This window comes from Acomys minous (assembly GCF_964271855.1).
Source record: "Acomys minous genome assembly, chromosome: 2".
Lineage (NCBI taxonomy): Eukaryota > Metazoa > Chordata > Mammalia > Rodentia > Muridae > Acomys > Acomys minous.
The window spans coordinates 36,620,068-36,633,946 of record NC_140484.1 but is presented as its reverse complement, the minus strand read 5'-3'; the positions used below and the strand labels follow the sequence as shown (position 1 = coordinate 36,633,946).

The 13,879-nt window shown below is 38.3% G+C and overlaps 1 protein-coding gene across 2 annotated transcripts in view; it reads right to left on the bottom strand.

Moving 5' to 3' along the window:
- Positions 1 to 6,711: 6,711 nt before the first annotated feature.
- SMC5 (structural maintenance of chromosomes 5) overlaps positions 6,712 to 13,879 on the bottom strand; it is a 75,576-nt gene continuing 68,408 nt past the window's right edge. For both annotated transcript variants that reach the window (XM_084764316.1, XM_084764317.1), the window contains 3 exons: positions 10,337 to 10,516; positions 10,153 to 10,248; positions 6,712 to 9,065 (listed from right to left, as the gene is read on the bottom strand). In XM_084764316.1, the coding sequence (XP_084620442.1) occupies positions 8,922 to 9,065; positions 10,153 to 10,248; positions 10,337 to 10,516 (420 nt within the window). In that variant the 3' untranslated portion in view covers positions 6,712 to 8,921. The remainder of the gene's footprint in view (positions 9,066 to 10,152; positions 10,249 to 10,336; positions 10,517 to 13,879) is intronic.

Below are 13,879 nucleotides of genomic sequence, written 5' to 3'. Positions count from 1 at the left end.
TGAGCCTCTGAGGTATGTAGCTTAGTGGTAGGGGTATGCTTACATAAGCAAAGGTCCTAGCTCATGGTCACGGAAGTAGTTAAACAATATAATCAATTCTGGCTCCAAAAATTATGCTATTCTCTTAAAAAAAAAAGTTGGAGAAAGGACTCAGTGGGCCAAGAGCAGTGCACTGCTCTTGTAGAGGACTTGGCTTTGCTTCCCAGCACCCATATGGCAGTGCACAACTGCCTGTAATTCCAGTTCCAGGGGGTCAAATGCCATCTTCTGACCTCTACAGGCACCAGGAACACACACGGTGCACATATACACATGCAGATAATACATTCACACACAATTTTTTAAAATGCCTTAATTTTTCTCCTTGTTCTTCATTTACCTGATTACTTCTCTCAGACACAACCACTGTTAAGTTTCTACAAATAAAACCAAACACACACACACACACACACACACACACACACACACACACACACTGCAGTTTGCTTTTTATTAACCATGTGTACATCTGATCACATCAGGCTATAAAGAGTACATTTTTTTAAGAAACTATATTCTCCTAAGTGGATGTAAACATCACATTTAATTAGTCCTCAATCTACAGCTGTTTGAAATAATATGAAACTTGGCATTTTCACATGTCTAAGTAAAGTATGAATTTCTGTAAGAGGGTTTGCCAAGTTGACAGATACTCAAACACACACTGCCCACAAGAGGCAGGTGTCAGTATTACAGTCCCCAGCAACACCTATATCTTCCACTATGAGTTTGCCACCTTCCTTAGCTGTCATTCCCTGTCCTCTTTCCAGGACACTGCTTGTCTCATTCTCAAGACCATAACCAAAGTGTTAGCTTTACACAAGTCAATACAATCTTTTTAAGCCTTCTTCTGTACTGGGAAAAATACCTACTTCAAAGCCTCTATGAAAATATGATGCTACAAGACCAACCATTAAGCAAATGATAAAGCAAAATTGATTATTTTACATAGATATCTTTTATACTTTCGCACCACCTCTATTCTTTTTTTTTGGGGGGGGGGGTTGTTTTTTGGTTGTTTTTCCCTTTCCCTTCCTTTCCTTTCCTTTTCGGTTTTCAAGACAGAGTTTCTCTGTGTAACAGTCCTGGACTCACTTTGTAGCCCAAGCTGGCCTCGAATTCAGAGATCTGCCTGCCTCTGCTTCCAAGTATTGGGATTAAAGGTGTACACTCAGTTCTATTCTTGATACAGCAAGTACCTTGGTGTTATTACTTATTTTTTCGTTTTCATTGTCTTTCTGCTCTACTCTGCCCACTATTCACAGAATCTCCAGTCAAATGAATCTTCTTGAATGCAATTTCACTGTACTTGGGAAAAGAAAATTAGGACTTCAAGGCTACCTTGGCTACATACTAAAATCTGAGATTAGCTTGGGCTCCACACCCACACAACCAACCAAACCAAACCAAAATGAAATTCTGAACCTTATGCTGTACTTAAGAAAATATTTATAGCTGGGCAGTGGCCTTTAATCCCAGCACTTGGGAGGCAGAGGCAGGCAGATTGCTGAGCGTTTGAGGCCAGCTGGGTCTACAAAGCAAGTCCAGGACAGTCAAGGCTACACAGAGAGACCCTATCTTGAAAAACAAAATGTATGTATGTATGTATGTATGTATGTATGTATGTATGTATGTATGTGTATACACACACACACACACACACACACACACACACACACACACACACACACACACACAATGTATATGCCTGAGAGGATGGATATATGTGCACCACATGCACACTGGAGCATAGAGGCTGGAAGCAATGGACCCCTAGGACTGAATTCCAGAAGGCTGGGTGAGGCTCCATGTATGTTCTGAGAACTGAACCCAGGTCTGCAAGAACAGTAAATGCTCTTAGCCCCAGAGCCATCTCCCTAGCCTTGTATCATATGCTAATGAGCCTCAATAATCTACCTTGCCTTCCTAAATGATTTTTGCTAGTGCCTTTAGCCACTGTTATATCTGCTGTTCTCTTTAGTATTCTAGAATAAGCAGAAATTACATGCTGGAGTAAATTATAAGAACAGTCAGCTGGCTCTATTGATGGTTCACACCTTAGTGTTCTAAACTCAAAGCTCAGACTACAGTAACACCTCCAAAGTGCTACAATCCACTGATTTACATCTCTGTTAGCACAAAGATGAGTAGTTTTTTTTTAATTAAATTAATGGCTCATACTAAACTTCATGAAATTTGAGAAATGGATTTTCAACTGAGAACCAAGATAGTCAACATACATATTAAAAGACTGATCGTCTATTCCCATTCTTCACGAACAAGGTTTAAGAACTGCAAGAGCGGGGCTGGAGAGATGGCTCAGTGGTTAAGAACACCAGCTGCTCTTCCAAAGGTCCTGTGTTCAATTCCCAACAACTACATGATGGCTCCCAACCATCTATAATATGATCTGATGGCCTCTTCTGGCATGTAGGTGTACATGCAGAGCACTCATACTTTAAACAAACAACTCTTAAAAAATAAAAAAGAATTGCAAGGCCAGTCTGAGCAACCCTGTGTAATCCTGTAAAGAAGAAGAAAGGAGGAGGAGGAGGAGGAGGAAGAGGAGGAAGAAGAAGAGGAGGAGGGAAAAATGGGGCTGGGATGCTCAGTAGCAGAACCATGCTAGGTCCAAGGTTTAGTTCACATAGAGAGACAGAAAGACAAACTGAATCTTATCTCTGAATTATAATACTTGGTCATGCAGAATTGAATTAAGTCATGACAAAGAATGATGAACCAGAACTGCAACTGCACTATACTCCAAATCAAGATGTCTTTTGTCAGTCTGATGTCCATTGTTAACTATATCAACATGTATCAACTTCCTGTCACACACTGTGGCTACCTTCCTACATGTTCTATTTCTTTTCCAAAAGCTCACTGTAAATATCTAAATTCAGGCCCTCTGTGTTCCAACAGTGTTCAATTTAAGATAGATCACATAATAAGCTTTACAGTACCTGCTAGATGGTTTAAGAATGGAACCATGGGCATACAAAATTTTTTATTCCTCAAATTGGAGTACAAAGCACTGCTCACCTGAAAGAATTAAGTGGCTCACATGAAATCAACAATATTGAGAGAGCATTTTTCTTTTGAGATAAGGTCTTGCTATATAACTGTGGCTGGCCAAGAACTTACTATGCAGCTCAAGATGGCTTTAGATTTATGGCAATGCTCAGTCTTGGAAGGGATGGTGAGAGGTGTGCAACGGCACACCCAGCTAGAAAGAACATCCCTTTCTGTTTCAGTAATACGTGCTTACTACACAGGTTCCCCCCCCCCCCTTTCCAGGGAGGCAGCAACCAACACCTCCAAGTCACTTTCCACTTTCAAACTCTTCTAGAAAAGACAACAAAACAGAACCACCAAGCCAACTAACCAACCAAGGCATTAAAACAAAACAAAACAAAAAACAGGTAATGAATGCTTTGAAGAAAAATAAAATAGGGCAAAAGGACAGTAGAGAGCACTAGGGCTACTTTATATAGGGACTTAATGGGGAGATAAGTAACCTTAAAGACAGAGAAATAATGTCTAAGGGCAAAAAGGGATGTCTACCAAGTCTTCTTTTATCTGAGAAAATGGTAAAGAAGTCAAATAGTGATGTCTACTCCTCAGGGATGGTGGCAGAGGACACTGGCTATAACCCACATATTTATTCTCCTCTGAGTAAGAGACACCACATCTGAGACTCTCTCTCAAAAAACAGGGTGGAGGGCATGTGAGAACAGCAACTGAGGTTAACTGCTGCCTTTGGCACATATATCCACTGGCACACATACATATCAACATCCACATAACAAAAATGAGAATTAGTAGAAAATACATAAAATCTAGAGAAAAAAATTGACATCTGCACACGAGGCATTACGAATCTTTGGTGCTTTGAATGAAAATGCCCCCCAAAGACTCATATGATTGATCACCTGGATCCCAGGCAGGGGACTGTCTGGGGTGGTTTAGGAGGTATAGTGTTATTGGAGATGTGTCACTAGGGCTGGGCTGGGCTTTAAGGTTTCAAAAGACCTGAGCCACTCCCAGTGTGCTTTCTGCCTCCTGTTTGTGGTTCCAGGCGTGAATTTTCAGCTGTTTCTACACACCATACCTTTGCCTGCTATCAGACTCTAACACCCTGTAACCACAGCCCAATCAACATTTTGTCAGGTGTCTTGGTCATGGTGTTCTGTTACAGCAACAGAAAGTAACTAAGACAACACACTACCACGGAATGTGGGCTTGTTGTGACAAAACTGGCCTCGTGGTTTTGTTTTTCCCTTTTTTTTTTTTTAAGAAATGCAGAAGACTTTGGACTATGAAAGCAGTTGAATGCTGTAAGTAAAGCTCAACAGGCCATCCTAATAGGAACTTGGAAGACAGTAGTGCTGTCAGGGGTGGTGAACACAGCACAAGAGGCTTCAGAGGAGAAAACTATTAGCGACTGGGCTAGAAATCATTTTTGTGATTTTCTGGCAATGAATATGGCTGTCTTCTGCCCTGGTCCTAGTAATTTGCCTGATGCGATTTCAAGATGGCCTGATAATGATGCTGTGGCATGGTTATTAGTAATCACTACTATAATGCAAGTCTACAAGGAAAGAGGACATGTGCTGGGTGGTGGCAGTGCACGGCTTTAATCCCAGCACTTGGGAGGCAGAGGCAGGTGGATCTCTGTGAGTTCGAGGCTAGTCTGGTCTACAAAGTGAGTCCAGGAGAGCCATGGCTACACAGAGAAATCCTGTCTGGAAAAAAACAAAAAAGAAAAAAAGAAAAGAGCATATGTAGCAAAAATAAAATAAAATAAAAAATTGAAGAGAAAAAGAACACCAGGAAATTTAATGTTGGCACCAAAGCTTGTGGTGTAAGAGATAAGGAAAGGCCTGATCTGCACTGGAATAAATGGAGACAAGGCTCCAGCCAGCTAAGCTTTAAAACTGAATAGATTTAAGAAATTTTCTGCTCCTAAAAATCAAGAACAAAGGAAAACTACAAGTGTGAGTCAAAGGGACCAGGTTCCATGCAACGTAGGTAGCTGAATGTGGCAGTGTTGTCCATGTGGCTTTAGAACCATGAAAGATACACAAAGGATTGTTGAATCTTCCTCTGAGGTTAAGCAGAATGGCTAAGGCCAGGTGTATGTGTGGTGGTGGGGTTCTTGTATATAGGCCCCGACAGACTGTTTTGTGAAGCTGTCAAAGTGAAGCTTTGGAGACCCCAAGATATTAGAGGTATCAAAGGCATGGGCTTTCTGCCAAGGAGAGACATACAGAAAACCAGCCTAGGAGCGGGAAGCATGCTGCAGTCAGCAAAGCAGGAAGCCCGAAGGCATCACACTCCAAGTTCATGAAAGTAATATGGTATATGAAATACTTGTATGTATAGTGCAAAGTCCATCACTATCTACATCCTGTGAACAACTACCACTATTAATAATATCGAAAAACCTCTCTGCTAATTTTGCTTTGAATTCAGACACAGTATCCATAGCTCTGAAGGTTTAAACTAAGGGAAGAAGTAAAGATTAATAAAGTACCAACTATGATGCTAGGTTCCCTTCCAGGTCTGATTCTCATTTAAAAACGGTGAATTAGGTATGTCCTCATCTTGCTAGTGTGGAAACAGCTGAAAAATTTATCTGTATGCAAGTGGTAAAGTATGTCTGAATCGAGTCACACTTTAAAAGACTGCTTTGAATAATAAGCTAGTGTAAGAAAATAGCAACAACACTGGAAATTGTGCATGTTTTTAGAAAAGTTACAGTTCAACAAAAAAAGTTATACTTGCCTTCTAGCATGGCTTCTTTGGATGCTTTCAAGGTTTTTCTACATTTAGTGCTATTAGATTCTAATTCCACTACAAATGAACAAAAGATTTAATTTTTATCTTTTGGAACACAAATAGATTGTTAAATACTGCATCATAAATAGCAGACACTCAAACAGACATCAAAACAATTTTTTTTTTGTAATACTGAAAACAAAAATGACTTTTAAGAAATTTTCAAGTATTAAAAAAACAAAAACAAGCAGCTGGTGCATGCCTTTAATTCCACCATTTGGGAGGCAAAGGCAGGCAGATCTCTGTGAGTTTGAGGCCAGCCTGGTCTACAATGCAAGTATAGGACTGCCAGGGTGACACAGAGAAACCCTGTCTTGAAAAACCAAAAACCAACCAAACAAACAAAATCCCTAAACCCCCCTCAGCTTAAATAACCTATACCAGTGGGAAAAATACTTATTTATTACAAAGTAGCACTTACAACATAGTCTTAATCAATTACATTTACACATGCCAGAATGAAACAATGCCCCTTATCTGCTACAGGTGTATCTCCAAAGCTATTAGAAAGCAGTAAGAAAAGCTTTCTTTGGGGCTGGAGAGATGGCTCAGTGGTTAAGACTACTGGTTGCTCTTCCAGAGGACCAAGTTTCTATTCCCAACACCTATATAGCCAACAGCTCACAATTGTCCTTAACTCTACTCCCAAGGGATCTGATGCTCTCTTCTGAGATTGGCAAGCACAGGCACTCATGTGGTATACAGACGTACATGTATGCAAAACAACTATTTACATAAAAACCAAAACAACCCGTCCCTTTTGAAAATAAGAGACCTTCTAACAGGACTGTTCTCTGGCAAATCAATATAAAGATTTAGTCATTAGAAATATTTGTAACCTTCAAGTTTAAATATTTTATTTATCAAATCAAGCTTACTCGGAATTTTTACAATTTGAATGTAATTTAAAAAATCAACAGTTGCAGAAAATATGACATTATGCTTGAGTATTTTTAATATGATAAATGATACATAATTTATTCTTCCCAGCCCAAAGTTCAATATGAAACAACATTAATTTTGCTCACTGAAAGCTTAAAGCATTACATGGAATCATTTTTGGCATATGTAAACTGAAATGGAATTGCTGATGTGAGTTTTAAGTATGTTTTGTTTTTGTTTTACACTGATATGATAAAACCAAACTACATCAAGCACACATTAGTGAAGATATTATATCAGAAAACCAAGCAACAACAGAAATGTTTAGTAATATCCTTCACTAATATGCTTTCAAGTTTAAAAATTTTTTTACTTGTCCATGCTGGTAAAAATGTTATTAAAAATATCTTTAAGGCCGGGCGTGGTGGCACACGCCTGTAATTCTAGCACTCGGGGAAGCAGAGGCAGGTGGATCTCTGTGAGTTCAAGGCCAGCCTAGTCTACCAAACAAGCCCAGAACAGCCAAGGCTACACAGAGAAACCCTGTCAAAAAAAAAAAAACTTTGTATGAGACTTAGTTTAAGAGGGGAGGGATCTTTTAAATGTTTTAAAAAGAAATATAACCTTTAAAAGAGAAAATGTCTAAGTGAGATGACGTAAACTCATGTTCCATTATTCCTAAACCTAATGAGAATGTAAATCTCAGTGGCTATTACAATAATACACAAAACCCTAACTTTTGTTTATTCAGGCTAGCAAGTCAAAAAAACTTTTTTGTCAGTACCAGCAAAGATATTGTCCAGTTCACTATTCAGAGACATTTCTATTTTCTTGCAAGGTTTAGTTTGAAGAACAGAATTTGGCACTGCTATTTAGCATACTCAGAAAAAGAAATGGTTTTCATTTAATACTTTCAAGCTGGAAGAGAAGAATTTAGATATTTTTCTAAAATATTGGGTTTGATCAATACTGTAAGGACGGACTTAAAAATTCTAAAAACAATATGATTGTAAACAAACCAACACTTTGCCATCACTCTTTATATAGCACTGAGAAATTTCAAATACAAATTGTAAAAACTCGTATGAAACCTTAAGAAAAATCTTACTAAAAGTAATTATAAAAATGCTTTTAGAAATTTAAGATGTAAAAAAACATTTGAATTTAAGTTAAAAAAAAAAAAAGAAGAAGAAGAAACTCTACCATGAAGCTTTAAACTTTACAATGGTATTCTTTGAACTACTGTCATCTGATTTTACTGTGCCAATGTTTGGGCCACATTTTGTATCATCTTTGTGACCTCTCAAAGTCCTACTGCATTTTGAAATCCCATGTGTATGTTTTCCCAATTCTTTGAAATACCAATAAAATTATAGCATCATGGTACCTAAAACTTTAAATGCTCATAAACATGTTTTCTATGAAAATAAGGTAACTTTTTTTTTAACACAAAGAAATGAGCAGATCTGCCGGAAACCACTAGTCTATCTTACTTATTTATTTTGGTTTTTTGAGACAGGGTTTCCCTTGTGTAGCCCTGGCTGTCCTGGAAAAACCACTTATCTATTAAGCAGACATTCCCATATTAATTTTTAAAAACTAAATATAATGCTGGAAGAAAAGTGGGATTTCTAATTCTGAGTTGTGTTTAAGCTCTAAAAGTCAGAAAGTTCTCCTGCAATCAACACTCAGGGCTGCCATAATTAATAAACGCTTTGTGAATGAAATCCCCATTCTACTGTACCTCTGATTTGCAACAAGAAATAAAACTTTATTGTTATGGCACACGATCCCACTCTGTAGCCTACATGGTTTGGAGCTTGCTTTGCAGTCCAGATTTGCCTCAAGCTCTGATCTTCCTGCCCCACTTCCTAAGTGCTGGACTAGATGTGTGCCACCATACCTGCGGCAGCAGCCTGCGTCTCTTCACACAACAGAGGACTGATGAGTCAAGTTGAACCCAAACTGAAGACTTCATTTTCACTAGAAAATGTTCCAAAGTCACTGTGGTCTCCACTTCATTAACCTATTTGTTTTTAAAAGCAGGTTTCCAAAAATAACCAATCTTTTTCTTTCAGTAAATCTGCTAACTTTTATTCACTTGAGCCACATGTATAAACAATTAAATGAAAAACCTCTGAAGTCCCCTCCCTTTTCTTTCATTGAGAAGGTTGAGTGAAGGTAATCCTTCGCCGCCGCCTTTGAAAAGCCTTTAGATTCCATCGGTTTGGTTCCAGCATATGAGGGCCATTGTAGACAAACAATACTGTCATTTTTTCAGAATAAGGAAGATTTTGCAGAAGCTGTAATGATCAAAACAAATTGCCACATAATTGAAGTATATATTGTGAGAGACAGTTTTCTAGCCTTATATATGTTCAAGTACATCAACCTGACAGTCTATGACAGCTCCTCTAATAAGCCTATCTAAAGCCTGGCCTAATAACTAATCTGAAATAATCCAGCTGCCTGGGAATCCTCTGCATTCCCAAGTCACCAGGACTATATACTTCACAGGCACACCGTGGAGAAGAGTGTGCACTCTCACTTCTACCAAAAACACTCCTCAGACTGCTTTGGCTAAGCACTGTGACAGACTGAAAGTTTGAAGCGTGTGTGGGAGGGATGGTTTTTTTTTATATTTTTGGTTGTTAGCCTAGCCTTTAATGGCTGAGCCATCTCTCCAGCCTGTGGTATGGTTTCTAAGCCAAGGTGTTTGGTAGGAAATAGAACAGGGGCAGATCTGGGTAGGCTACAGATCAGACTATAAAAGAAAATGATTAAGTGTTTTTTTTAAAAAGTACATTTAGGTGGGTTCTCCAATGAATATTAAGTTGAAGAAGGAAAAAATAAGTCTGATTATTAAAAACATATCTGAGTATATTCACTTGATAACTTACCTATAGTACTAGGTTTAACAAAATGAGTATTTCCCATTGTAACACAGTTCTAGATTATAGAAAATTCTCTATGAAGATAATGTTATAAAAGCTTATCTGTCAGCATATGACACTGGGTACTCAGGGTCAGGGTAGTGGCAGTGGGAAATAAAGTCAGGAGCAGTATGTGACATGACAGAGAGGGCTAGAGTCTGGGGTTTGCATTCCCAGCTGTCTCTTAGCAAAAAAGAGGAATTTTTCTAGAACTGGAATAAGTATCAAAAACCAGGAGGAGGTCTTTGCCTCCTCCCCCAGTTCCTTAGATGACGTTTCTGATCTAGTATATCACTGGAACTTGTCCCTTCTATGAACGTAATTCATTACTATAATGTCTTTAGCTTCTTTTTTTGGGAGCATTCCTGCTTATAATTACATCGCAGCCCATATCTGCTCCATCATTAAGAACCTGGGAGCATCTAAGTGCATAACTTCTGTGATATCCATTACTCACCTTTGGCGTGATGAAGAAGTACTGGGATGTGTTCTCTTTACAGGCAGTATTCACAACCATTTCAAACACTCTTCGCTCATTGATTGGGTCCATTCCCTAAAGGCGTAATAACAAAAATCATTACATTTGTTTTCATTAGATGCAGTATGTCCCGCCCCGCTCCTGCGCAAAATAATCACTGTACCTGATTAATCTCGTCAACTACTCTGAATGGACATCTATTAAGCTCCTGAAGCGCCATCAAGTACAACATGGTAGAAACACTTCTTTCACCTCCGCTTTGATGATGAGGGGTTAATTCATGCAGCTGAGTACTACTGCGAAACTTTACTCTAATTCGGATTCCATATTTATCATAATCTTCCTGTAAAACATAAAATGCTGAAAATGAGTGTTGTCTCTGATAATTTCATTTAGTATTTGAAAATATATTAATCATAAAAGAAAACAACTAAAACAATTGCTACCTAAACATTAATAAAACAAGGACTCTATTTGGTGTTCTATAACTTCTGCCAAATCTGAGCCCACTCTTTAAGGATTATTTACTTCTCTTAGCTACTCCAGATCATTCAGATTTAGATTTACTTTCAAAGTAAAGCATTTAACACTAGTTAAATGGTCTAAGATAAGTGTCTAAGCAAGAGAGACATAGTACAAGAAACAGTCAATTCAGTCACATTTTTAAAACTCAAAAAGACAATAGGTAAAATTAATTTCAATGTTTTTTTAAAAAATTTAATCCAATATATTTAAAATGTCACTTTAACATCATAATAATATAGTATAAAATGATCAATGAATATTTTAATTTCTATATTTTTCTATGATTCCCTACAATGTAGAGCATGTGGACTGATTGGTAATCTATTGCTATGTGGCATTCACTTGTGGAAATGGGCCTGGTTGGGGGTGATGGTTTCCTATTCATCTGGGGAAAAGACTGGGAAACCCATAAACTGATGAAAATCTTTGAAAGAATGATCTTCTGGATGCCTACAATGTTACTTATCAAACATACAGAATTTCCTAATCTCCAAAAATAAAAATAAAAAAATAAAAAAAATTGTACTTCCTCTCCAGTTAAAGCTCATTTATATATCTTTTCAATAAAACTTGACTCATTTATATATATAGTTTTGAGAAACAAGATAGAACCAAAATGTTGGTCTCTATAGGACATATATGTTGCAAATATTTTGCCAGTGGAGAGTTGGACTCTTAAAGTATTTTACAAGGTATATTTAGAAGGTGAATTTGTTTCTTCTTAATTTCTTAGTTTTTGATCTCAGGCAATCTATTAAACATGTATTTTTATGATTCTCTTCTTCAGAAAAAGGTGTGACGGCTATTTACGGATGAACTCGCTCAGAATGTCAGGGAACGGGCAGGGTCCCGGGACGCTACCAGCAGGGATTCCGGGCTGCACTCTCTCTAACAACGCGCCACCTCTAGTAGGAAATAACCGCTGTCCTTTGTAACTGCTATGGTGCCTCCATATTCTGGGAGAAGAACTTTGTGTCAGCTCTCACAGTAGCTGGCTGAATCTCTCCACCCTTTCCTTTAGATTCTTATCCCATAGCTACTACTGCTGCTGGCAATACTTTTTAGACTTTCCTAGAAGCATGCTGCCACCTTTGGTTACAGTTTTGGCTGCACTCCTTTCAACAATATTCTGTTCAAACAGCAGAAGACACTTTCTCAAAGCTTGTCCTGCCAAGATTCTCGTTGCCAGTCTGGACTCTGCTTTGGCTCTGCTGCTAAAAGGAGAGCACTATGTCCCAGTTCCCGACACATGAGAAAGCAAGAGCTTCCTTTTATAAACCATAAATCACTTCAAGTATAAATACAAAAGGATTCAAGTAGGCCTTAAAAAATATTACAAATAACACTTTTAATCTGTTCACTTTCCCCTTCAAACCCCCAAAGTAAACAAGTGACAGAACTGTAATCATTTGTAATAGTTTTAATTCCCAAGGGTTACTTTTAAACTGCATTTCTTCATTGTCGCTGATCATCCTTTTTTCTGCCTCATTCTAGCTTCTTCCATCTCACCGAAGGTTCTGGTTAAAGAAGTCAGTTCTGGACCCACTACTAAGGAGGCCATGCAGAAAGGGGACAAAGGGAAAGGCTGAGAAGAGGGGAGGTCCACAAGAACACACTGAAATGCAAGAGGAGTTTTTCTATAGCAGTGCACTGAAAACAGAGACTGTTGTGAACAGTACAAGATAAAGGAAGCACCATGCAAGAGCTATAAAGGATGGGATTTCCGGGACACAGGCCTCGCCTTACTTTCTTGATCGTATTTATACCTCACACAATCAAATTACTGATAAAGATCCTGTTGTTACTTTGAGCAGGGTCTGTCTGAGATTAGATAAGAAGTTTTTTGTTTTGTTTTGTTTTAAGATAAGGAGTTTCTTTGCCACTTGATAGCAATGTGACCTTTAGAAAAATTAACATAAATTTCAGTTTGTTTCTTAAGCAGGATAGATTTAAGTTCCTGCTTCAGAGGATAGTTATTAAGAGATTAAACAAGACAAACTTGGAAGTGCCTGGCACAAAGGAAGTTAAGCACTGTACATCCATTTCTTAGTTACAGTAAGGCAAGGACTGTATGCTAAAGTTCAAAGATATAAAATATTATTATTTTTCTTTCTTTTTGGTTTTTTTGAGACAGGGTTTCTCTGGGTAGCCTTGGCTGCCCCGGACTTGCTTTGTAGACCAGGCTGGCCTCGAACTGATGAAGATCCGCCTGCCTCTGCTGCATGAAAATTTTTTTATTGGTATCTTTTATTTAAAAGAAATTTCATCTTGGAAAGATTTTTGACACATACAAATGAGAATACAAAAATGACCTCAATGCACCCAGTAAAACTTTTTAGCTAAGATCAAAAGATGGCTAGCCTTTTGTCACTTATATTCCTATCGCATTTACTCCATTTTCCCAATTATGTTCACAGAAATCCAGTCACTAGTCATTTCTTCTTCCTTCCCTCACCTGTTTAGAGTGTGGGGAATTAGCTGGGTGTGGTGGCGCATCCATTCAATCCCACACCCGGGAGGCAGAGGCAGGCAGATCTCTGTTGAGTTCGAGGCCGGCGTAGTCTACAAAGCAAGTCCAGGACAGCCAAAGGTACACAGAGAGACCCTGTCTTGAAAAACCAAGAGTGCTAGGACTTGAACCCAGGGGCTTATGCAGCTAAGCATAGCATAGTCTTTTTACTTCACTTCCAGGCCTTCTTTACATAATTTTCTTAATGAAAATTTTGCTTTATCCAAAATAGCAGTGTATAAAGTTGTAGATCAAGGAATTAGCATATTTCCTATTTTTTTCCCCCCTAAATTTGTGATAAAAAAGAAACTAAGGAAACTGAGCATGGCTGTGGTAGCCTATAGTCTTAGCTGGGAGGTGGAGACAAGAGGGTGAGGAGAGTTCAATGTCATCTTTGATTATATCACAAGTTCTAGTCCAGCCTAGGCTATATGAGACCCTGATTCAAAAAATTAGAAATACTACCAACACCCACACCCCCACACATTCCCACTCAAACTCAACCTCATTGATATAAACTATATTTCAGTTATATTTGCTGCTAATTTGTTTATGGATCTTAAGGTGAGAAGTGGTAGATTTATGGAGCACTGAACTCAACACAGCTAATAACCAACTCCTCAGACTCACTGGAAATAGAAAGGCATTAGTTACTTAACAAAACACCACTTC